Source organism: Fundulus heteroclitus, chromosome 15, assembly GCF_011125445.2.
Source record: "Fundulus heteroclitus isolate FHET01 chromosome 15, MU-UCD_Fhet_4.1, whole genome shotgun sequence".
Taxonomy (NCBI): domain Eukaryota; kingdom Metazoa; phylum Chordata; class Actinopteri; order Cyprinodontiformes; family Fundulidae; genus Fundulus; species Fundulus heteroclitus.
In genome coordinates this window covers 433,605-459,461 of record NC_046375.1, presented here as the reverse complement: position 1 = coordinate 459,461, position 25,857 = coordinate 433,605, and the positions used below count along the sequence as shown (strand labels likewise).

Genomic DNA, 25,857 nt, shown 5'->3' with positions numbered 1-25,857 from the left:
ATTGATGTTCTTAACGGCTTTAAGGTAAAACTGTGTATTTTGGAACCACAAAATCTGATTATTTTTGTTCCCCAGACACCAGAACTAACAGAAGTTAAGAGTGAAGCTTTCTTACGGTACAAAGGAAGACTCCTCTGCAATCAGGACCCCGGGTGAGCCCAGCGGCCAGCAGATTTCAGTGGTCTGGTGGCGTTTTTGGACCTTGACCATGTCACAGAGCCTCCTCAGATCCCACGTCTTCAAGTAGCGGTCCTCGCCCGCTGTCATCAACAGGAATCTGTTCACAGTTTGGGAATTAACAAACACTCTACTACTGACGAGTTACACATTAATTACGGCGAAATAATCCATGCATTTTTATGGGGTGAATCACAAACAAAACAAAAAAGTGACTGAACGTTTGATTTATACTCAAGAGGAATTCATCATTTTTCTTCTCATTGATCAACTCTGCCAGCAGAGCCATAAACAAACGATGACACTGAAATCGATACGCGCTTTAATGCAAGGAGTTGAATGAAAGCGCGGGGTGAATGACTCTTCTCTTCATTCCTGACAGCAAAAAAGTTTTTGAATCAGAACACGGAGAACTGAGGCCTCCTGATTAAGAAGCTGTGACCCAGATAAAATACAAAAAAAACATAGCTTGCTACTGTTAGCTCCATATTGTGGCCTTAATCCAACTCAAATCTTGCTTTTTTAACAGAAAACAAACAGTTGAGGTGCAAAAACACACAATTATATTTTTTTAAAAAGAAAAATCTAATTAATTCTAGATATGTTCAGAGATAAATGATGCTGCTGTTCTGGTAATGGTACCATTAATTACCCAGAGACAGTTCTACACATCATACTGGCTGCTGTTATTCAAGATGAAAACAAAGTTATATTTGCTGCTGTAGAAGCCCATCTTGCCTCAATGCGACTTTCTCCGGGATTGTGGAAAATACAGAATGTAAATGTGACAAGTTGATATAAAATACCAGCGACAACACAAATACAGGTTAACAAATTAGGACAGGAGTGAAGAATCACAGCTAAAGGAATATGAAGGCTAAAAAGGAAACTAAATAGAACAAAGCATTAAAAGTGGACAAAATATCCAGAATAAAATGTTAAAGAAATTTGCATGAAAACATGAATAAAAAAAAACAAATATATAAGATGATTTATATAAAATATATCCAATATAAAGAGAATAAAAATGTACAAAATATTTTTGCAGTGTTACAAACAGCACACTTCAAAATCTTTGATTTTCGTCCCCCTTTTTACTGAACAACTCCAGGACCTTTGATGACGTTTTAATGCTTTATGCAAAAGTAATTTACATAAAAACTTTGTGGTCAAAACCTTATTTTCTCTATGTAAAACATTTTTTTTCTCCAAGATTTATTTAAAACGGCCCCCTAACAATGCAAATATGTGGCTTTTAACAGCTGACTGGCATCCATTAAGACAATAAATAAAAATATATATAAAATATAACAGAAAAAAGTATATATTTGATATAATATGCTACATTTGTACTAAAAGTTACTGGTTTAACGTTAAGATCAGGCATCTGATAATGATTTATATTTAAGGCCACATTACCTGGTAATTGGTAGAATAAACACTGATTCTAAGGGTGAGATTATTCTGCATCTCTACCAATGCGTTTTCATTTAAAACTCAATAAATCTAGTCTTTATTTTCTGTAATAGACAGCAGCTAATATATGGGATGTAAAGCCTCTCACACATAAAGAGAACATACCTGATTTTTTAAGTAAAAAAACAAACACAACTTTTTTATACTGCAGTATTACTTGAACTGTTATCCTGACTTGATCTGTCTATGAGTGAATTCCTGCTGCAGACAGATGCTGTAAATGGCTCCTTCATCCTTTTCCTACACTATAAAGACAGTAGTTGAGGGAAATGGCTAGGAAAAATAATTTGGGATAAAAGAAAGCCTCATCACAGCTTGATGAGGTGAAAACGTGAAAGATATTCAGTGTTCACCCATTTTTACGTAAGGTACAAATGTGTTTACATCAATACGTGTAATTTGGGTATTTTTAGCAAAGATGTGTTTAAAGGCATTTATTTCTTCTCCAGTTTACACATTACAAATTAAAATGTTGTTTTAAAGGGATACATAAAAAAATAAATGAAATGAAAATACAAATGACCAATTAGAAAGATGATTAGTTTTTATGTAAATATGAGTTAATAATGGAGTACCTCAGGGCCAATTCTTGGACCTCTACAACTGCAAATAGGGAACTAAAGATATGTAAAATTTTCTTGAAATGAGTGAATTTTTCCTTGATTTGAGTGTCAAAAATAAGATTATCTGCCAATGGAATGAGTATTTATACCCCTAAAATAAGATATACTGCCCTTGAAATAAGTAGATGTAGATGAGTTGTACATATTTTAAGTGCAAAAATCTTATTCCATTGGCAGATAATCTTATTTACCTGCTTAAATCAAAGACAAATACACTCATTTCAAGAATGTTTTACTTATTTTTAGGTTATTTTTGCAGTTTAATAGCTAATTTTGTCAACAACCGGTGATGTTAGTTGATTGCAACAAGTAGAAGCTGATTCATAGAATTCATAGAGCCCACATTTTTACAAAATGAAATTTAGTGGATAACTCTTGAACTTTTCTTATAGTTTTAAACTGATTTAAAGTGGTAAATTGATGGGTCGATTTAAAAAACAACTTAACTTGAATGTCTGAAGTTATTTTGCCTGCACAGTTCGCTATACTGATGCTTTATGTGCTCATTTTTATTCCTTACAACAAAAAAAGGCAACTAAAAAGACACTGTGAGCCTTTTCTGCATCATACACATAAAGACACGCCTTATATGAAATTATAAAAGGAGAGAAGAGCTCACCTGGATGCCGGACAGAAGGCCAGAGTTCGGACTGCGTGGTTGTGAGCGGCTATATATCGATAGGGCAGCAGAGTCAGAGACCTGTCTGACTCTCGGACTCGCAACAGGGAAGATTTCGTTGAAAGATCCCAGAGTCCAACTATACCTGGAAGGAGTCACAAGGAACACGAATTGAAGACACAGAACAATGCAAAACACAAAGATTGTAAAATGTAATATGGCAGAGAAGCAATGCTTGGAACATTTCATCTGCAACGGAGAGAGATCCATATCAGCTGAGCCTGAGGAGATCTAGGCAATTATTTGTTTGTTCTCACAGAATAAAAAAGCAGTTAATCAAGAGCATCTCAGGAAAATCAATTGGTACCATCATAGAATCCAATAGCCATTATGTTGTGTGGTTTCTGAGGGAGCCAATCCATTGACAGGACCTGCCCACTGTTGTCTTTGCGAGGAGATTTGATGCAGCCCAATTTTAACGTCACCACGCCTCGCGCCTGCAGAAAACCAGAGGGAGACAGTTAATGCGGTTTCATAACTTAATATTTTCCTCCAAGTCAATATTATGGGTATAAACACAGAAGACGGTCATTTTAATTAAAAGCAGACCTAGAAACAGAGCCTACCTTGTAAATCGGTGGCTTTTCGTTGTTGCTTTCTGTGAAGAAACAACAAGTCAACTAATTTAGTTGCATCGTTCCTCTTGAGAATGTTAGATTGTGAGAAAATATGAGATGTCATGGATCAAAAAAGAAAAGAAAAATAGGCGAAATTGATCCTGCTGAGGTTAAAGAGAAAACAACTGGATGTTTGGGGATTTCTTTTTTGGCTCTGATCCACCGGTGGATTTGTTAGCGACCGTCGCTTTGTTTAATGGTTGCAGAAAAAGAAAGTACCGGGCTGTTCTAGATCATTAGTTTTCCCTCCTCCTCCGCTTTGGATCCCTAGCAGCTCAGATCAATAGTGTCCGGTTAATTCGCCCATACTATCCATCACCTCACCTCAGCTGGAGTAAAACGCACACTACTACCTCTACAAAAGCCTTTTTTCAGCTTTAGACGAATGCTTTTAACTGTGAGGTCGACGTGCACATGCCATCAGGAAGAAGGCGAAACCCTGTCACCTGGTTTTTAATATAACAAAAAAGGGGTTATACTGACAAACAGAGGAGAGGAACGGGGAATAGATAAATTGATGGATGGGTGGACGGCCAAACAGATGAATGGAGAAACACATGGACAGATGGACGGATGAACCTATGATTGAATGAATGAACAGTCAAATAGATATGTGGATTTAAAGTTAGACAAATGTTGAGATGATAGACAAACATAAAGGATGGATCAGTTTATAATATGGATAAAGGATAGACGGATTTATGGATGAATGAATCAGCAACTAGATCCGTGGATGGAGAGAAGAACAGATGGTTGGAGTTTGGAAATGCCAATATGTTACCATACTCCATTTTGTTTTTCCATACTTAAAGGAGCATAGCGTTAGCTCCATGATTTTTGCAGATGTCTGCCCCCTGTGGTGGCAAGCTGAAATTACACCAGTGCTGTGCAAGTGCCTGGGAGAAGAGGAGAAGCATCTGCCGCTGCGACAGCACAGTAATATCTTCTGAGGTAAGAAAGCCATAGATATTGTAGTTAGCCCGTGTTCCCTCGCTAACGCATCAGTTTACGGCAGAGACTCAACAAAGTAGCCAGAAAAACGAGAGCGTGCATCGCGTCACACCCATGTGCATGGCCAGAGATTTCGGCCCGAATCCCTCCCTCATGAACTGACAAATCCAGGCAACTCCCATAAATAGAAGATGACTAATTTTACACATCAGGTAATTGTAAGGGCATGTATGGGAAAGAAAATAGATAATATTTAGCTTCAAAACTGGTGCTATGCACCTTTAAAAATACTTAAATCATGTTGTGGAAATTGGAACTACATTTTCAATCTTCAAGACCACATATAAACCCTGAAATAATCATCAGTTGTAAAAACAGTTCTGTACTAAGCCAATGAAATACTCTAGAATAAGCTCATATTGGGCGTAATGGTGCATTTCTTTTTGCCTCGGAGGTCAGAACTCACGAGTCGCAGATTGCGTCATCAACGCCTTTTTGCGTTCCAGTCTCTCTTGTCGGACAGCAGGAAAAAACATGGACGCTTGCAATGCTGTTAAAACAATAACGCTGTTCTAGGCGGTATTGTGTGCAGATAAACAGAGCTGAAACATCCCGTAAACAGTTAAAGTATGAGGTTTTACTCAATGTTGCTGGAAGTAGTGGCCGTCATGAATGCCGATGTCAGGTATCATCCTGCTGCTCCGACTTTCCCATTTGTAATACCTGTTTTAGGGGCCGTTCCAGTTAAAGCTTTCAACCTGGAGGTCGAGAATGGCGACTAACGAGGACAAAATGGAATGCACTTTAAACATTTTTATATTGAGGTCAATTTCAAACCTTGCTCTAAACACAGTGTCACATTACAAGCTATGATCCTGAACTAAAGAGCGAAAAGCTGTTGTTTTCATGGGTGAATAAAAATCCAGTGCAAACCACAGCAGTTTACCTCGGCCTTCCTGCTGAGCACCCGTCAAACCCCCCCCGCTCCCACCCAACCCAAAGTAAGTCTTCGATGAATGACAGCGCAGGGATACAAGACGAGTCAGCTACAACAGCTAAAATTCATAGCTTCCAACACTAACAGCGCGCTCGGTGATGCATCTTTTTTGTCATTTCAATTATAAGATCCTTGTCTGACGGAGAAAGGCGCAGTAAATTATGTGAGCTCCCAACAACATCTCACATTCTCCCTGCTCCTCGTCACTGCCACACCCCCCCTCCTCCCTCCCTCCCCCCACGGTCTCCATTTCTGTCGATTTTAACAGCCTTCTCCTCTCATTCATGCTCATTCATTGCGGTGAGCGGATCGACAAAAGCCATTTACGATTATCTGTGGCAAACAGCAGCGGGCTGGTGGAGGAGGACCAGAGCGGACACACAGACACCTCCTGCTTAACCCCGTTTGAGCCAATTTCCCCTTCAACCCTTCCAGCTGATATGGAAGGCACTAAAATGACATAAACGCATGTGATTAGTGTTAAAAGCCACGTTTTCTTCACCTCTGATCAATTGAAACTAAATGAAATTATCAATTTTTTTTGTTAGGATCTTCTACTGATAAAAGGTGAATAAAGTTATATTGTAAATAAAATCAATAGTTTAAAGTTGATTGTTTTGAATGTTTCACTGCAATTACAGCAGCAAGGCGTCAGCTGGCTTTGCAAATCTAGATCCGGAAATATTTGTTCCTTTCTTTTTAAATATACAATTTTGTTTCTTTTGTTATCACACATCAGATATATTTAGACTGGGGCTGGGCGATAAAATAAAATCTACCATTTTACTATCCCAAATCTGATTAATCCAAATTTTTCCCCTCACTTTTGATGTGACAGAAAGAAATTGTGGTAAAAATTTGCTTTTATTTCAACCACTGCAAAAAGGGAACGAAAAGTAAGTAAGATTTTCTTGAAATTAGTGTATTTATCCTTGATTTAAATACGTAAATAAAAGGATCTGCCAATGGAATAAGATTTTTGCACGTAAAATAGGAATAATCCATCTCTATTATCTTATTTCAAGTCCAGTATATCTAATTATCTTATTTTAGGGGTTAAAAAACTCATTCCATTGGCAGATAATCTTATTTACCTGCTGAAAACAAGGACAGATACACTATAACTTTTAAAAAAGTAAATGAATGGATCAAATTGTCTCGTCTTATGGTAAAAAAGTTCCTCTTTACAACTTTTTTGACAATATATTTTCCTAAACATATATTCAGCATTGCTGCTGTTCTCTTCATGGAAGCCCTATGAGTCTATTGGCAAAATAAAATCCTGTTTCTCCAAAAATTAATTCTTAAAAAAACTATAAATTCAAATTAAATCAATTAAAAACGATGTATCGCCCAGCCATAATTTAGACATTAAAAATATTTGTTCCTTTTCTTTGAAAAACAGCTAATTTATAAGTATCATACGAAACAGTCTTTAATTTCAGCAAGACTTTTTTTAGTTTGATTTTTTTGTGAATTTAGCTTTGGTCTAAACCCTTCTTTCATAGTTTCAGGGGTAGGTTTAGTTTAGTGCTGTTGTCTGGCCAAAAAGCAAACCCCTGTCTCCAGTCTCCAGCAGCCGTTAACAGGTATTATTCCAGGTGTTTCATGTATTTTACTCCATTTTTACAACACCTCTGACCAGCTTCCTAGTCCCCTAAAGAAAAGCCTTCCCACAGCATCATGCTGCCACTGCTACCAGATTTTTCTGTTTATCTCATACACTTACTTACTTTCATTTGCATATTTTCTTCCAAATGTATGCCCTACATGGCATGCAGCAAACTGCTTTAGTAGTTTGGGTTGGGCAGTTATGATTTTTAACCATACCTCTAAATCTTTCTTAAATTACAGCCCCCTGTATTACTGTCCACAATGTTTCAGGAGTGATCCAAAATCCATTTTAAGGCCTTTTAGCTTCTGTCTCCGAGATTGGTGATGCACCACTGAGAGGCTTGTTTTCTCTTGGCATCATATCGTGCAAGAAAGTGACTTAACCAAGATAACGTATGACTAGAACAAACTGATCTTAGAGAACTATTAATAGGTATAAATTCATGACAAATACTTTTAAAATCTGGATGAAAATTAACCATTCCTGGTCTTCACCCCCTCTCTGAGGGGCCTATCTCCATAAATCATTGGGTGAAAGGTGGGGTCCACCCTGGACAGGTCACCAGTCCATCACAGAGACACACGGGACAAACAACCATGCACACTCACAGTGAAAGCACCAGTTAACCCAACAGTCATGATTTTGGACCATGGGAAGAAGCCAGAGGACCCAGAGAGAACTTGCACATTCACTGGGAGAACATGCAGACTCCATCAAGAACGACTCCTGGGCTGGGATTCAAACCCAGGACCTTCCAGCTGCTGGGCAACAGTATTACCAACTGGGCTACTGTGCAGCCTAGAAAAACTAGATTTAAAATTAAAAAAGCAATTTGTTTGGTCCGAATATGAAGCAGTTATGTATCCCTGATTTAGTTAGAATGTGAGTTCAGAGTAAATAAACATGAATGACGGAGGAGAATAATATTCTGTGAGCTGATTTTAACTGACAAAATACGTAACAAAAAGAAAAGCCGTTGGTTAAAGGAGCGGAGACAACAAGACCGAGGGTGAGGGTGTGTGAATGGGGTTCTTTGATTGGCTAAACACCACATTCAACAGGCTGCCTGCTCCTTTGTCTTCGGGAGACAACAACACATGGTAGGATATCGGGACAAGACAATCTGTTCAATTCAACTTTATTTATATAGCGCCAATTCATGAAACATGTCATCTCAAGACACTTTACAAAGTCAAATTCAATCAGATTTCCTCTCTAAGGAAACCCAGTTGATTGCATCAAAGTCTTGACAAGCAGCATTCACTCCTGAAGAAGCGTAGAGCCACAGGGAGAGTCGTCTGCATTGTCCATGGCTTCATACCGAGACACCATGGACAACACACCACCTTTAAGATTATCTCAAGAGACATGGCGATAATTGGCGGAGATCAGGCTAAAAATCCTGCCGTGTGAACCTTTAGCAGGCTGCCATACATCAGCCACTAGCCTCTGACAGTTAAGTGTCTCATCACACAACAACTGAGACGGTCAGAGCAGGAATCGAACCAGGAACCCACCAATCGCAGGACGACTTCCCTAACTCTTACGCCACTGTAAGCGGAATTCATGCTGACATGGTTGTTGTGTAGGAGTCATGGTTCCCTGAGATGTCTCATTATTCTGGCACTGAGCAAATACACATTATTTTAGTAATCTTAATTCAGTCTGATTTGGAGAAAAAAAGTACAGCATATGTAAAAATCTGGCTTCACCTGTACATTTAAACTAAATTATATCACTCATGCATTAGGAAACTATTGCCAGAATGTTTGTGCTTTTCTCCCACATAGAAAGTATTCCTGGGTCAGTACCTCTCTGCCTTTTCTGTGCCGCGGCTCCGTCTTCTCAAACCTCAGTCAGTCGAGGCAGATGGCCGTTCACACTGAGCCTGGTTCTGGTTCTGCAGGAAGTTTCTTCCCATTAAAGGGGAGTTTTCCTCTCCACTGTCGCTACATGCATGCTCGGTATGAGGGATTGCTGCAAAACCAACGACACAGTGCAGACGGCTGTGGAGGAGTCATTGACTGCTGGGTTTCATTAGATAGAAAAGATTTTACCCAATCTGTCTGGATGATTTGAATGAATTTAATATATTTAGGATAGAAGTGTCTTAAGATGACGTGCTGTGAATTGGCACTATATAAATAAACTGAATTAACCTTTGTCTGTAAAGCTCGGAGTAACACCAACTCTGCAGCTTCCTCATAATGTGAGCACCTGGCGACTGTTTTATCCAATAACTATAACCGGCGGTGAACTGGCGGAGAAGCGTCTCGGAAACCGAACCCAACGATCCGTGACGAGAAAATAAAATGGAAACCAGGAGCAGCGGAGAGGGTAAAAAAAACGAGGAAATGTCAGGTTTTATAGAGCCTTTTATGTCCAAATTCAGGCTCTGCGTATTTTTCCCTTAGTTGTAAAACCGAGCCAAGTGTAACAGAGTGGAGTCTGATACCAGGCAGTTAATTACTTTTCCTTTAAGAGCAAAACAAAACATGAAAGACCGGACAAGTGCAGTGTCCCACTTAAACCTCATCTTTAAAAAAAGAAAAAAAGCTAATCAGGCTAATTATGATAAACTTAAGATAAATGTAGTCTTCAATTTGGCCCTCATAGGTGAAATTCTTGAATAGCTGATAATTAATTATGGTAAATGTGTGACAGCCTCATTTCATCAGCTCCCTTCCTATTTATTAGTCCTGCAAACAGAAAAAGGAAACAATAAAATGTAAATACATTGCTACAATACATGCTTTTATTGGAGCATCATAGTCTCACACTGAAGAATTTGCAAATTTCAAGCCTTTAATGTGAGTACATTTAGCTACTGAGGACATTTAATTTTACGTAATTATTATGATTATTTAATTTTGGTCCTGCTACAGTTTTTGGTATGCTTTACATTTGAACAGAAGTCTTTTTGCAACACATTTTTTTTTTTAAATAAACCCAAGTTTCTAGGAGATTTTAATTTCTAATGTTTATGTTTCTCTGTGATACGAATCCTCTTCAAAACAGGAAAGACAAGAGAACAAGTAATTCAAGTGGGGGAGATCAAGATTGGCGTTGGAAACAATAATTACTACGTTTAAGGAAACTGGAAGCTGTGGCTCACTGGGAAGAGTAGCTGTCTTGCAATTGCAAAGTTGCAGGTTCAACGCCAGCTTCCTGCCTCATGTTAATGACCCTGTTGGGCAAGGCACTTAACACCGTCTGCCGCTCCATGCACATACGTATGAATGTGTGTTCATTTCTCAATGTGGTTTGCGTATAAAAGCGTTTGGAGTGGTCGGTATAGGAAGAAAAAGGTTTATACACGCTCAGCGACGGCAGGAAAAAGCCTTTTCTGTTCTACCAACACACGACGTAAACGTACGCCGTCTGATCAAACATGCCAGAACTTCATGTTTGGACCTTGTGTTTTGATCGCAAAAAACTCAAGATTCACCTTTTCAGTAACAAACGCTCCAGGTCAGTCTGGTTTAAAAAGAAAAAAGAAAAAAGGGAGGAATTTGTAGTAAAACTTGAAGTGGAGGATCTGTGATGCAACACCTTCGTCTTCCAAAGCTCCGTGGAACTGGGTTAGGATGCAGTTACGTTTTAAATACCAGGAGATTTTTTAGACAATGTAGCCTCAATAACATGATCTTCATGGCTAATCGGTTGGCCTGCAGGAAAACCAGAGAAAGAGGACTTCAAAGTAGTTGTTGGTGTGGGAGATAAAGCAAAACACTCGCTGTGGCGACGCCCTGAAAGGGAAAAGCTGAACGACCAGGAGATTTTTAGATCATATCTAGTGGCTTCTGTGAGAAAACTGAAAATGTGTCATCATGTGGATCTTTTGGTAGATCATTGATCCAAAGCATATGGAAAAGTAAACACAGAAATGGTTCCTCAGTCCCAAAATCCTTCTTCTTCCAGGGTCATCTTAGCCTTCAGACCTAAAACCTGCCGTAAAACGTTTGGATGAGCTGCTTGAAAGTATTAATTAACCAATACTGTAACTGAAATACTTTTGTTAAAGTTAATCATGTCTTAAGGTGGGATTTGGTAGTCAATGGAAAGGCTGAATAAGTGTGGAGGACACTATGCGCTGCATGACAGAAGATTTATCTCAGAAAAAAAAAGCGTTATTTGAAGGCATTTATTTTGCGTGCGATGATTTCAGGCTGCTGTTGTGTTTAATCAGATTAGCGTTTGGCCAGACCCCTGACAGAAATAAAAAAAAACACACTGAAACCCGCAGACATGAGCGCCATTCTGCATATGATGGATGCTGCAGATAAACCGGCCATTAATCTCATCCGCGCAGCGTTGGACCAGCAGAGCCCCAGAGGCGGCAGACGTGGACCAGCAGGCCTCATCATCCATAACCTCAGCATGGACTCAGCTTCTTTTCATGTGAATGTGAGATTGTTTTAAACTACCGCCACTGTTGGAGCTGCATGACAGCAGAGACCCAACAAGACTGAGTGTCCTCGGGGGTGTTGTCATTTTAACTGGACCAGGGATTTGCTCCAGTTAATGGGGTCCGTGTCTGATGTGATGGATAATCTGGCTGTTTGATTGATTAGATAATTAGCATTGAGTTCATGTGTGTGAACGACTGGAACGTAAAAACCCTGCTAATATCATCTTCTAAAGCCATCTATTCATTACTGTATCCACAAATAAGAGGGATCAGTTTTTTATATTTATACTGACGTTCAAAGATTTCTTTGTATCCACAAAGCCGTGGTCCAGGTGAGGACATGTTAACTGTGAGCCTTTAGTTTCCTCAATGTTTCAGGTTTTTGGGAAAACGGAGCAAAGGCCTTTAAGGCAACCATTAAGGAGAATAAAATCTACCCCGAACAACGCGCACGTCGTCTCCCACCGAGGATTAGCCTGAAAAAGCAACTTCTTCCAGACAAAATGCCAAAGAAAAGAATAAGGGTGACATTAAATTCAAGATCTGGTTCAGGCAGAGTCAAACGGGACTAGATTTACATTCCCCAGAGACATTTTTAAGGAGTTAGTACTTTGCAGGCCTCCAGTGACATAAGACTTCAAGCTGCAGTGAACCAACACTGCCCTCTGCTGGATGTAGCAAATACTTAAGGCTGTGGTGTCCAAACCTTTTAAACTGTGGGCCAAAAATGGGCTCATTAAAAGTAATTTTGTGTTTTTCAATTAAACTATGAACATTTCTCTAGTTAGTAGTAAATTAAACAATCAATATTTTAAGGAAACAAAGTAGAAAAGAACAAATTAAAGTGGGAGAAAAAAAGGTTCTCAAACGCTTACCTAAAAAATAAAAACTTTTTGGGGCTTAATGTTACTATTTTTGTAAAAAACATTTGTGTCTATTCCCAGCAACAAAAACGAGAACCTTGTTTAAAAGAACTTTGCTGTGTTTAGCTAAGTTTAATAACTGGGTGTGCCTCATTGGGTTTTTGAGTAAAAAGTCGTTGGATGCTTGTGGCCCTACTTACTGTGATGATTAAAAGAAAAACAAAAAAAAACAAAAATGTGGCTATTAAAAGAATGTTATTTGGTATTATACCTAACTATTTTTATCTAAAGGGTAACGCAACTCTGTACGAGGGCCTTACTCCGCCCACATCTAATATTTGAAAAATGTGCCCAGAGGAGGCGTCTGGGCCACTAGAACAAGGTAAATAAAAGCTAAATAAACCAAATAAATGCTAAGTCGCTAACTTCCATCAGTAGAAAGATCACAAAGCTCACTATTCCAACTCTCTACGCAGACCTACGAGGCGGAGTCGATTCTATACCCCACAGAGCTACTGACTTCACTTTTTCTGGGCGACGTCACAATATCTTCTTAGCCAATACAAACAGATTCAAACTTCAAATGCAGTAAACCCGGTAAACCTGAAGAGGGCGCCAAACATACACAAATGCAGGATTTCAACAAACATGCTGTGTAGATTGTCAAAATAATGACCGGGACGTGTAGACAGGATTATAACACACCCATGTTAACAGTTTATTAGCAAAAACACAAACTCTATTTGGACGTGTGTGGCCCTTTAAGAAAATATGCATTTGTGAATTAAGGACCGTATTTCTACCATTCTTTAACTGCGGTAGGGGCCACACAAAATTATTCCAAGGATCACAAATTGTCCCCAGGTCGCTCTTTGGAAATCCCAGCGCTTGGTTGACAGCGTGTCTGTTTCCCCAAGGATTAAGATAAGATAAGAAATACCTTTATTATTATCCCATGATGGGGAAATTTGGTCGTGACAGAGGCAGAGACACATGGACAGAGTTATAATGGATCAGGAATGAATAACAAGTTAATTTAAAGTTTAGCTCTAAAGCAAAAGAGACTGAACTTATCAGAAAGGCAAACAACAAAATATTGTGCAATGATTGATAAAAAAATAATAAAAACATTCAGATTTCACTCAACATGAGCCAATATTTAACTTTTATGCCGTGTGTTTCACATTCTGTTTGTGAAATGAAAATACCATAAATCTAAATACCACACAGTCTTCATATCTCTGAACCGTTTCTCCTAATAAGGAACCATCAGACACGACAAAGTCTGCCTGAGTTTTATTTCTTCTCTGTGTGAAATGACTGCGGGACAATGGAGAAAATGTACTGTGTGGCGGTCAGAAGGCTGCGGGTTCGATTCCAGCGTCCTCCCACCACATATTGATGTGTCCCTGGATAAGATACTGACCCCTACGCTGCCTAAACGGCTGAGTGAATGTGATCAGTATGACTGCAGATCTCTCCTTTGGTGGCGCATCGTCCTGTTATCTTAAAAAAGAATAAGTTGCTCGTTACGCCATTTTCACTTAAAGCATTCAGAAATGCTGCAGAAACAGGGTCAGGATTTTAACTCCTGTGATCACTAGCTCCCTTCTGAAGATGCCTTGTCCATTAAAACGCTCTTTAAAACAAAGCTAAAGGCACCTGAATCTCCCCACATGCCGATTTCACCAAAAAAAAAAAAAGAGGGTGTTTTAGTTTAAATTGTGAACCTGAATCTGAACTGAGCACGTTCTAGACAAAGGCCAGAGTCTTACCAGCGTTTGTGAGTTTTCTGTTTGACAGCAGAGCATCGGGGTGCGGCAGGCTGTAAATGGTGACCACGCCACTGGAGGTGGCGGCTGCCAGCAGACCCAGCCTTGGCAAGAAAGGAGCCTTAAGAGAATCGGAAACATCAAACTTTGCCCGTCTTTAAGGCTTTGCGACAAACACGGGTGGCTACGGGCTGGGAAATACACGACATGCACATGTTCTTACCTTTCTGACACAGCTGGGAAGCTCCCAGCCTCCTGCAGGGCACCACTTCAGCTGCCAGATGAAGCCTTTGTCCTGAGCCAGACCGTAAGCCAGAGAGGGCAGAGAGTCTGGTCTGCACAGGAGGCAACAGAGAATAATAAAAAAAAAGGTCATACTTTGGTTTTCATCACAGATACAATAAATGTAACCTGACATGCACAAATGCAGAGTGGTGCAGGTGGTAGCGCTGCTGCCTTAAAGCGAGAAGGTCCTGGGTTCAAATCCTGGCATGGGGTCTGTTTGCATGTTCTCTCTGTGCAGGTGTGGGTTCTCTGGGTTCTCCCAAAGACCAAAAACAAGACTGCTGGGTTAATTAGTCCCTCTAAATTCCCTATTAGCTGTGTGTGTACATGGTTGATTGTCTCTCTGTGTTAACCTGTGATGGACAGGCGACCCCTGCTGGAGGGGGATAGGTACTCCACACATAAAAATTTTGTATGAAAAGTTAATAATCAGTCATTATTTATAGACTTTTAATACACAGTGAGCATTAAACAACAAAGGATGGAAGCACAGATAGGTGAAGATGAATTGGAATAACAGTACCAGTGAAGTCTTGATGTGCATATTTTACATATACATATATATATATATATATATATATATATATATATATATATATATATATATATATATTTATATACCTGCTGTGGTGCTCCAGCTTGCCACAGTCCCACAGCTGAACCAGTCCGGCTCCGCAGTAGGTCTGGTTCATACAGTGCAGGTCGTCCATCCCTCGATGGCAGGCGAGAGCAACGTACTGCGAGGCCGGAGCGCCATCGGGCGTCGGACACCACTCCAGGGCCCAGAGCGGTCCACCCGCGAACAGAAACATGTCCCAGAGACACGGGTGGGCCGGCGTGGCCTCAAACCTGAAAGGTTCGTCCACACGTGGACAGACGGGTTCACTCTACGTTCACACGTCGTTTTTGTCTTTTAGACGCTCAGCAGTCTCACCTGCGGAGTCTCAGCGGAGGCGTCTCTTCCTCGGTTAGGTTTTCTCTGGACACTTTGAACGCAGGGGACTCCAGTTCTTGAGGAAGGTATTTCTCTAATTCCCTGTGAAAAGGCAGAGATAGCTTTTTTTTTTTTTTAGAAATCAGATCCTCGTCCTAGGAGTCCCCTCTGTAGTGTAGTAGAGTAAATCTATGACTTTAATTCGGACGACACGGGTTCACATCCCGGTAGGGCTGGGCGATATGGATTAAAAAATAAATCTCAGATTTTATCATACCAAATCCAATTAATTGATTTTTTCCTCCTTTTTGTTTCATAAAAATAAATTAAATAAATTATTTTAAAACCTTGCTTTTATGTCAAGCATTTCGTCTGGGAGTTGACCTGAATTCACAGTGCAACTAAAAACAAGCTGTGAAACATGCTTGTAAAACAAGATGGCAGCCGTGCCATTATAAACAATGAAAATATAACAAAACATTTGCTGCTAGTGGTATTACACATTGAGCTAAGAACAGGCTTCACTGCACTTGTGAAAAAAAAAGTAAATAAGTAAATGAAGTACCTCGTATTATGGTAAAAAAAAAGTTTCTACTTAACAATATTTTGACAATACATTTGCCTAAACATATATTCAGCATCACATGCTGTTCTCTTCATGGAAACCCAATGAGTGTATTGGCAAAATAAAATCCAGATTTTCCAAAAATTAAATCTTAAAGAATTGTAAATTCGAATTAATCGATTAAATCGATTTATCGCCCAGCCCTACATGCCGGTTGCACCAGGAAGGGAAAAACTCTGCCAAGCCTGCTGTGGCTGAAATTACTTTCTCTTCATTTTAGGGTTAGGTACACAGATGGGTTTGTTGCTCAAAGAGAGCTGACGTTTATTTTCACGACACACTTGGGGCAAAGCAGTGACTCAAGTTTGGGAGCTACAGACTTCTGAAGGCAGCAATTATCTTTGATGAAGATGAAAACACTGCGCAGAGAAATCACCCGACTAAATATTTTAACTGGGCAGAAATCGATGCTTAGACAACGAGCAAATAAAACCAGATATGTTCATCTTATTTTACCTTTATGAAGTTTGGGCGCTGACATGGTCCAGGTTTAAGGATTTTTTTTTGCCCCTTCTGTGATTTGGTTTGACATCTCAGATCTACAGTAATAGATTTTGATGTGTGCAGCTTTTATAGCCTTTAAGGTACTGATGGCAAGACAAAAAGTATATTTATTTATTCATTAGTACAGGCGTTCCCAAAGCGGATGTCGCGAGACGATTTGATGCTGATGTGCTAAAAAGATTTAGTATTTCTTTGTTGGCGAACCCGATACCAGAGTACAACTTTATAAAGACATTTCTCGTTTTAACGCAGGAGGAAGGCTGCACTTTTCTGTAAGAGGTCTTACAAGAAAAATGCTTTATTCTCGTAATATTATGACTTTATTCTAATAACTTCCTCCCCACCCAAAAAAATAAACACAAAAAACTCCACCTGCCAAAACTATTTTTGGGGGTCACAGGCTGAAAAGTTTGGGAACCCCTGCATTAGTAGAATAAAGACTGTCAGAAAGACAGCAGGGGAAGACATGGCTGGGACTTGAACCCGGGACCGATGCGACAGGAAGTGCTGCACCTGCAGCGTCAAACGTTGTTTTTAACGACAGTAAGTGAAGAGCACAGCTGCCAAACGAACAGAACAACCTACTTTTCTGGCACGGGCTCCCAGTCGCTGGTGGAGGGAACCCACTCTGGAAACGCCCAGCTGCTGTGGTGCTCCTCCCGGCTGAAAACACACGACACGCAGCCTGAGAACAACCAATAACTACAGACATCACGTCCCGACAGCTTTCATTTTTCTCGCTACGTCAGAGCTAAGCCGTCACACGCAGAGAGCGAACTTACAATTTCTTTGTCCCCTCGAAAGACTCGGTGATTGTTTTAACGATGACAAACTCCAGGCCATTGTGCGACGGGCCCTGTGTGCCCTGCTGCAGGCAAAATAAAACACATTAAGTTAGTTGCTTTCACCGGCAGGCCTTTTTTTCTGCTGTCTAACTCACAAACTTTAGTAATTAATTTAAGTAGTGGGGCGTGACGTTACAGCATGCGAGGCGCAACAGAAGCCTTGCCTTTGTTGTCCAGAAAATACAGGCTTTCCAAATGTGACAACAGCACCCCCTGCTGTTTGGTCTGTACCTGCGCTCAGTCGTATGAGCAATACGAAAAAATTAACTCGTAAAAACAAAATACAAAACTTAATATAGCTGAAGTTTGTCTTTAACATTAATGGCTTGGTATTATTTATTGCCATATGAGGTTTGCAGCTTGTTACCAGCTGACTGTGGGTATGAGTCGGGCTAAAAGCCGTTTATATTTTTGTTAATCTGTAGTTAAACAGTGTGGCAATGTGGAAATGTTCCAATTAGAAACTATATTATAAATGAACTCAGTGCTGGAAATAGGAATGGGCATATGATGTCTTATTTACATTCTCATAGACCACTAAGAACGTAAATAAGACATCATATGCCCATTCCTATTTCCTTTTTTTTTTGTATTTTTTGGTATTCCTTTTGATCCATTGTATTTATGAAGATTCACCGTATATAACTGAATGCACCATCCCTACTCTGCACCTTCTTGTATGAGCCGATGTGACGAGTGAATTTCTCCATTGTGAGATCAATAAAGACCATCTTATCTTATCCATCTTATCTTATCTTATATATATATGTTATAAATTTAGGGATTCTGGGTAATTCTGCAGAGTGACACTTTTAATGCATTAAAACAGAAAACCATAAAGGTTACTTTTTTGTCCCATTTTGTTTATTTGGGGGGGCCTGAAAATGTTTCCTTCTTCAAAGGGGGCGTAACAGATTTATCTTAATAGATCACAATTAATTTGTGATCCAATAAGGACGCTTTTAAAGTACTAAACTTCTTTAGCTGTACCCATAAAACAAACAATAAAAGTTATTATTAGACAAAAACCCAAACAGAGAAGCCATGAGAAGACATTCCTCCCTGAATCATCCACGATTTCCTGAGACATCTGACTTTATTTCAGAGTCAAATTACTGAGGACATCGTAGCTGATTAAACTGATCACTAGTCACTGAACTTTTGAAATCATGTGATGAAAGTTGATGTTAGACGGCAGCTTACATGATGCCTGGGGAAGTGAAAGCTGCCAGTATCTAACTCAGCGTCTGACCAGCCTCCGTCTTCAGGATCCTCTTCGTCAGTCTCCTCAGCCTCTTCGGCGTTGACATCTGGCACGAAGTCTTCATCGTCTGCAGCTTCTCTGTCGTCGCGTTTTCTCTTTCGGCCTGACGTGGAGACAGACACAGCCGGATCACAATTTATACGCCGTACACACACATTACTGTCCGCGTTAGGTTGGTTTAATGCGATTTAAAAATGGGAATAATGTCTTCCATCAACACAGATTACACGTTAATCTGGGGAACATTTTGGTGACATTCAGACAAAAGTTCTAATGTCTCCAGATTTTTACCTTTTTTCGTCTTCGGAACTTCCTGTTGGAATTCTGCGTCTTCGTGCAGCTTGGAGCCGAAATCATCTCCGGGATGAGACAGCACCTCGTTTGCTAAGGTGTGGAGGTACTTCAGTGCCCTGCAAGATATTTGTTTTTTATTCACTGGATTATCAATATATATTGTAAGAGTTTTAAAACACTGTGGAGCTACAGATGAAGGCTGAAAGAAGATATAGCGTTATATTTGCATGTAAATCTCACCTGTACAGTCCCAGCTAATCATTTTTAAAGATCTAATATTTTAGATTTAGTCGAGAATACAAACAGAACAAAGGGTTCCTTAAAGACAAATGTCAGATTCATATCTCCTGAATTTTGATAAAATTCTCATATATTTTGGTGTATAAATACAAACATTTTGGATATTTCAGCATCAGACAGGCTTTAAATACTCAGCCTGCACAACAGAGGCTCCCAAATTGATTTGTTGATATGATTTGCTGTTGTGCTAAAAAGAGTTAGCATTGCCTTATTTGTGTCACAACGATACCAAAATATAACTTTATTTTAATGCAGTGGGAAGGCTGCACTTCTTCTGTAAGAGTTGTGTTTTATTTTGATCATTTTATGGCTTTATTATCAGGATCCTTCCCCCCCCCCCCCCATTTAGAAAAAAAAAAATCCTCCCAAAATCGGTCACCAGTCTCCGGCATTGTAATTTTGGGGGATAAATTTGGGAACGCCTGATGTAGAAAGAGATGTGGGAATGGATGATTTAATTTAATACTGTCTTACTTATGCAACGGTGTTTTCACAGGTCTGCCTAAAAAGTGGATCAGACAGCTGCAGCTGATCCAGAACGGTGCTGCCCGCGTCCTCACTAAGACTAAGAAAGTAGAGCACATGGACCCAGTTCTAAAGTCCTTACACTGGCTCCCTGTATCTCAGAGAATAGACTTTAAAATCCTTCTGTTAGTCTATAAATCCCTGAATTAGCACCTAAATACATCACAGACTTGTTATCAGGGCATCAACCCTCCAGACCACTCAGGTCTTCTGGCTCCAGCCTGCTCTGCAGAACCAGAACCAGAACCAGACATGGAGAAGCAGCATTTAGTTCCTATGCTCCACTGATCTGGAACAAACTTCCAGAAAATTGTAAAAGTGCGGAAAGCCTGAGTTCTTTTAAATCAAGATTAAAAACAAATTTTTTTTTAAATTGCCTTTGACTGTTCTAGTTAAACTGTTTTATTGTTTTTAATATTCTTTTTTTGTTTCTACATTCTATCCCTACTTGCTTTTATTCTGTTTTATTTTCCCATATTTTAATCATGTAAAGCACTTTGCATTGTCTCTGTACTGAATTGTATATAAATAAATTTGCCTTGCCTTATAACAATTGTAGACAAATCAAATCAAAGCAGGCAAGAAAAAGCCTTGAACTGCACAGATTTGTCCATCCTTTACATTTTTTATATGCTAGCCCAAACCTCTGGGATGCCTTCCTCTCAGACTTTTTAAAGACTGAGTAGAAACCCAGAGAAGAGCGAACTTTAACTAACGTAGAGACATCGTGACTTACACTTTGGCAGCCCTCCTCCTGCTGCGGCCCCCACCTCCCACCTCCTCCTCAGCTTCGGCGGCAGGCTCTTCTTTCGGTTCTCTGATCTCCTCTACAGGTTTCTTTCTCACGTACTTTCTCTTTGGCTTCGGAGTCCCATTTTCCTGCTGGACAGAAGTTTGCACAGCTTCTCCGGCCGGCAGGTCCCCAGCAGCAGCAGCAGCAGTCGTTAACGGCGTCGACACTAGCTGGGTTTTCTTACGTCTCCCTGGTTTTTTAGGGGTTACTAGTGACGTCGGTGCAGCAGAGTCTGCGGGGGTTTGGGGTGTCGGCTCTTTTTCTCCATTTGCAGCCCGTTCCTCGGGTGTTTTCGTTTTTCTAGGTTTTGCAGGGGTCTTCTGAGAGGATTCTCTCTTCCCCGCTGACTTTCTAGGGGATTTATTTTTGACACTTCTGCCGACATTCGAGAAATCTGTTTCGAAATCGAAATATTTGGAGTTTTTCTTCCGTTCCCGTCCTTTTAAGCAGGGAGACAAATAAAGAGACAGCTCGGAGGGCTTGTCTTGCCCTGCAAGGAGAGAGATCGAATTATTTTACAGTCCCTTGAAATAAGTAACTCGGTTATTTAAAGAAGAAAAGCCTGAATGTGTGCTGTCCATATGTATTCATTCCCCTTTACTCTCACGCCCCTAAATAAGAGCCAGCTCAAACAAACAGCATGATTATGAAAGCCAATGAAGGCCTTTCCACTGCAAATGGAAAGGGTTTAAATCGTTAAATGTGCTATTTTTTTTTTTTAACAAATCAACAGGCGATAAAACCGAATCATCAAACAAACGTGTTCTGGTCAGATACTTTCTGGCATCTATGCAGAATGTTATATGTGTGATAAAAAAAAAACTAACAGTTCCCGCCGACTTACAGCAGCATCATGCCGTGGGGATGGATCATTGTGAAAAATACGACAAAAGCATGATTTCATCACACTTTAAATAAACAACTTTTGCCTTCTAAACAGTCATTTTAGTTACTAATCGTTGCAATATGTTGTGCAGCTTTCTGCAGACTCTGCGACAAGACTTGATAATAGATGGGCAAGAAATTCTCCAACCAGTCTGACAAATTTTATGCCACCTGAAGAATTAAGACTCAAAAGGGGGTGAAGACAAATGCTGGCCACAGTTTGCCGATTTTTATAAGCAAAAATCTTTTGAACGCATTTATCCTTTTGCTTCTGCTTGTTGGTCCGTAACGTAAAAATCACAAAGAAATACACTTGGAGTTTGTGGTTTTAATGTGAAAGCAGTTCAAGGGATGCGAGATAGTGTTTAATAATGTAATTACATTAGAAGGAAAAACTCACCTTGAAAGAAAATGAATTAGGAAAAAAAAAATATAAAAATTAGATTAGGTCCTCCGGAGCGATTCTTCTTTGCTGAAACGTTTCATCTCTTCTCCAAGACCCTTCCTCAGTCTAAGCAGTTCCAGCTAAACTCAGCCTTATATGCAGAACCTTCGACGAGTGAACCAACAAGTTTAACGGCAACAATCAAAACTGATTACAAAAGAGGACCATCAGCCTACCACTACTAGTGATCGCCGGCTTGCAAATGCGTGTAAACCACCAAATCCTGGCCTGATAACGTTGCTGTTGTGCTGGGCCTCATCATCAGGCCATAATTTGGCAGTTTGCGCTCATCTGAAGGACAGTGGTCGCTCTCATCCTGGATAGGGAGGAACATTGCTTTGAGAGGCTGATGGTCCTCTTTTGTATATGAGGATCCATTTTTTCCTATGAAGGTAATGCTTAAAAGGCTCAGTTTACCCGAACCTCCTCAGACTGAAGAAGTCTCTTGGAGAAGAGACGAAACGTTTCAACAAAGAAGAACCCGTCCAGAGGACCTACTCAACTTTTTCTTTTTCCTACCTGGATTATTGAGATGCACCTGGATACTTTTTTTTATGTCTAAAGGATATGCGGTGTCTGTCTACAAACCTTCTCCAGAGACAACGGGATCCATTGGCTCCAAATTACTTGAGTGAGGGCTGTCCTCTAAGATGCTTTGTCATAGATGAAACATTGTTCAAACCTCTATTAACTGCACAGATAGGAAGAGCACACAAGTCAAGACAGAGAATTGAGTAATATTGCAATATTTCCTTGAGTTTATACTTAAAGAGCTTGCAGAAAAATTAGGGGGAAAAAACACAGCAAGTGTATATAGAAAGCTTTCCTTTATATATATAATGAAGACATTTCACAATCCTGGAGATCGAGCTGAAGAGCATCTGATTCAGCAAGTAAAGGGGCAGTTCGCAGTTTTAACGACACAGACAGGACCGCCTTTAAATATTTCTAGATAATGATCTAAAACATTTTTAATGGTTTGGATATTTCAGATTCTAATTAAGAGTCAACCAAAGGTAGTCCAGAGTGATTAGGATAAACGACAAAATATCCGTGTACTGAAGATAGCACCCGGATGCTAACTAGCATTATGAGAGTGTGTTTTCGCTGTCACACCAGACTCCATTGAAAAATATGACAATTTACACATATTTAGTGACTCCGGAGTCCACACAGGATCATGACTATTAAGAATCAATACCCTGCATCGTGACACGTTTCCCGTTATCCCGGCACATTTTTTATAAGTAAAACAGAAAGTGTAAACTCGGTTGTTTTCCTAGCAAGCGAGCCTCTTTGAGTCAAGCGTTTTGGCTAACACACGCGGCTAAGCTAACTGGCTAAAAAAGTAGTAGGGTGTTGTGTTACTTTCATCACGATAACGTCCTACAGGACGACTGCCACCATTAAAAACTGGTCGTGTGAGTCGCTATGACTTCCACCCCGGTGGCAAAGTCTGGAATCCCCTCGTACGGAACCCGGGATACCGACCCGACCCTCAACCGCACGGGATCGAATCCCGGGAGCAGCTCTACCGGAACCAATCAGCGGAGAACGATATGCTGCGCAAAGCTCAGACCGTCGTAAAAGATCCAGCACTTATTATTTAGTCAGAAATGGAAAAACTGCAAATACCTCCAGTGTCGGCGCCGCTGCGTCTGATAAGTCAAACCAACAATATCCTATCAGCAGACCGCCATGTTACTGTAAAAGCATGGGACTCCACACTGCCCCCTATCAGGAGAAGATGGAATTACAACTTGATTGGTTTTCTACTGTGTGGAAATGTCAAATTCTTTGAAATACATACTTGTGTTAACGTCATCGGGTTTATCTATCCCATTTGCACATTCGAATACTATAATTTGTACTTCATATTCAAAAAAATGGAATTGATGATCAATTTTCAAGTCCTGACACCTAATTTTTGATTGGATTTTGGTGTCGGTGTTTACTCTACCATTCTAAGACATAGACATGGCTTGCTCTAAATCATTTATTGTGGCTCTGCCTGCATGTTTAGGGTCGACCGCTGCCCCAGCCTCCATAATTTTCCAGCATCTTTGGGTATTACGTTTTTGTTCCAACCATGTTACATTTGGTATATGACCAGGCCTGGGGCATCTACTTCCACATTTGCTCGCGTCAAACTCCAAATGCAAATGGTCCGTCATATGTGTTTGAACAATTGCTTTCTTCTTGCAACGTTTCCACAAAGCAAAGATCGTAGGAGTGCAAAACTAAAGGTGTTCCTGAGCTGTGGATCTCTGCAGCTCCTCCAGAGTTACCATGGACTTCTTTGCTGCTTCTCTGATCAGTGCACCCTCGCCTGGCTTATAAGGTTGAGTGGATGGACATGTGTCATGAATTCATTAACAAGGCACAGTTTAAGGGGTCACTTTTATTTTTGGAGCATGCTATGAGTATTTACGCTCAATATAATGATCTTTTTCTGGTTGTAGTTTTTATAAATTCTGGCAACGAGTACCTTTATTGTTCCTGAAATATTCATCAATGATATAATTGTGACTTAATCTTTGACTAAATGGTTTTGAATATGCCATTTAATATTATAAAAAGCATTGCAAATAGTTTTTCCTTTACAACTCAGATCTGGGAATAATATCACCCACAACCATGTCATTTTTTTGTCAAACCAGAATAATTTCAGATTTATTTTCTTCCTGTAAGCTGGAACTTGAATGAATGGAACTGAAGATGATATAAGGAGACAAACAGAAGAAGAGTCGCAGGTTTATATAGGATCCTACAGATTAACCTAATAAATTAGTCTCAAAGGGACTCATTTTCAGAATCACAATGAGCTCTAAACAAATATTTGCCTCATATCTGAGAATTTTAACACTGGACCATAGAAACTTAATAATAAAATATGAGTGGTCACAGTGAAGAGAACATGGTCAGTATCTTTTAAAACGAGAGTTTTCAACATTACGAATGCAATCGATAAAATAAAACAGGATTTGAGACTGGGGCTCAATTCAGGAGGCCACCGGGAGTGAAAGAGGGAAAAAAATGTTTATGATGATAGGAGTACTGCAACAACAATGAACAATATATAAAAGTCAGAATTTTTTTTCTTTCTGAAACACAAACAACTCCTCATGAACATCTAAAATGCTCAGTGGGAAGCTCTTAACACAGATTCATTCAAGACTTGTGTCTTTTGTTTGGTTTGAAGAGAAGTGTGCAAAGGGCAGAAACCAAGAACAAAACACATTAATACAATTCCTCAGCTGGAAAAAAAAAATCTCTCCTAAACATTGGAGCTAGAAATGACTGGAATAATCATGTAAATTGCAGAGAACATGAACATTTATCTATGAATACATTAGGAGAGAGGCCATAAGAAAACAATTCAATTATTCTTTCCCTTCATCTGAGTCACCTTCCAGAGTCCTCATGACGTCTAAAGGTTTTTGTGGTTTGTGTTGAGAAAAAAACAAACATAATTTTTCTGATTCTGATCAATAAAGTCCTCAGACTCTTGTTTTTGTAGATTTAGACGTCGTCTAATGGGGACAAAACTAATCACATTTCATCTGTTTTTGTGCTTTTGACACTGAAAACATTGAAGCACAAAGCTTAACGTATTTTTTTTTTCATTGAGGTCCACACAGGATGAACGCATTTGTTGGTGGATGAAAGGCTGTAGAAGTCTATAAATAAATCTGTAACAGCTTCACACATTAGAGAAAGGCATTTAACTTTTGGAAACACAGTTTCTAAGTTAGTGTGCTACTTTAATATATATCCTTCCTTCCATCTGACTCTACAAGTTTCTTCATGATGCAGCCACAAAGGGCCCATCAGTTGTAAATAAAAATAAAATCTAAATAAAAATAAAGTGAGATCAGACAGATCACGCTCATGAGGCACAAAGATGTTCTCAGAGAAAACCAAACTAAGCAACAAAGTCAAACAAATGACGATCACATCCTCCTCCTGGGTTAAAC

The 25,857-nt window shown here is 39.7% G+C and overlaps 1 protein-coding gene across 1 annotated transcript in view; it reads right to left on the bottom strand.

The window, feature by feature from the left end:
- The window catches only part of gtf3c2 (general transcription factor IIIC, polypeptide 2, beta), a 33,277-nt gene extending 9,649 nt beyond the window's left edge, over positions 1-23,628 (bottom strand). The window contains exons 1-15 of the mRNA XM_036147178.1: positions 23,516-23,628; positions 22,469-22,571; positions 20,494-21,040; positions 18,930-19,048; positions 18,578-18,741; positions 17,312-17,397; positions 17,115-17,192; positions 15,401-15,502; positions 15,088-15,315; positions 14,405-14,516; positions 14,185-14,302; positions 3,522-3,553; positions 3,263-3,392; positions 2,896-3,040; positions 116-277 (exon numbers count right to left, since the gene is read on the bottom strand). Coding sequence (XP_036003071.1) covers positions 116-277; positions 2,896-3,040; positions 3,263-3,392; positions 3,522-3,553; positions 14,185-14,302; positions 14,405-14,516; positions 15,088-15,315; positions 15,401-15,502; positions 17,115-17,192; positions 17,312-17,397; positions 18,578-18,741; positions 18,930-19,048; positions 20,494-21,040; positions 22,469-22,493 — 2,048 coding nt within the window. The 5' untranslated portion in view covers positions 22,494-22,571; positions 23,516-23,628. The remainder of the gene's footprint in view (positions 1-115; positions 278-2,895; positions 3,041-3,262; positions 3,393-3,521; positions 3,554-14,184; positions 14,303-14,404; positions 14,517-15,087; positions 15,316-15,400; positions 15,503-17,114; positions 17,193-17,311; positions 17,398-18,577; positions 18,742-18,929; positions 19,049-20,493; positions 21,041-22,468; positions 22,572-23,515) is intronic.
- Positions 23,629-25,857: the final 2,229 nt, after the last annotated feature.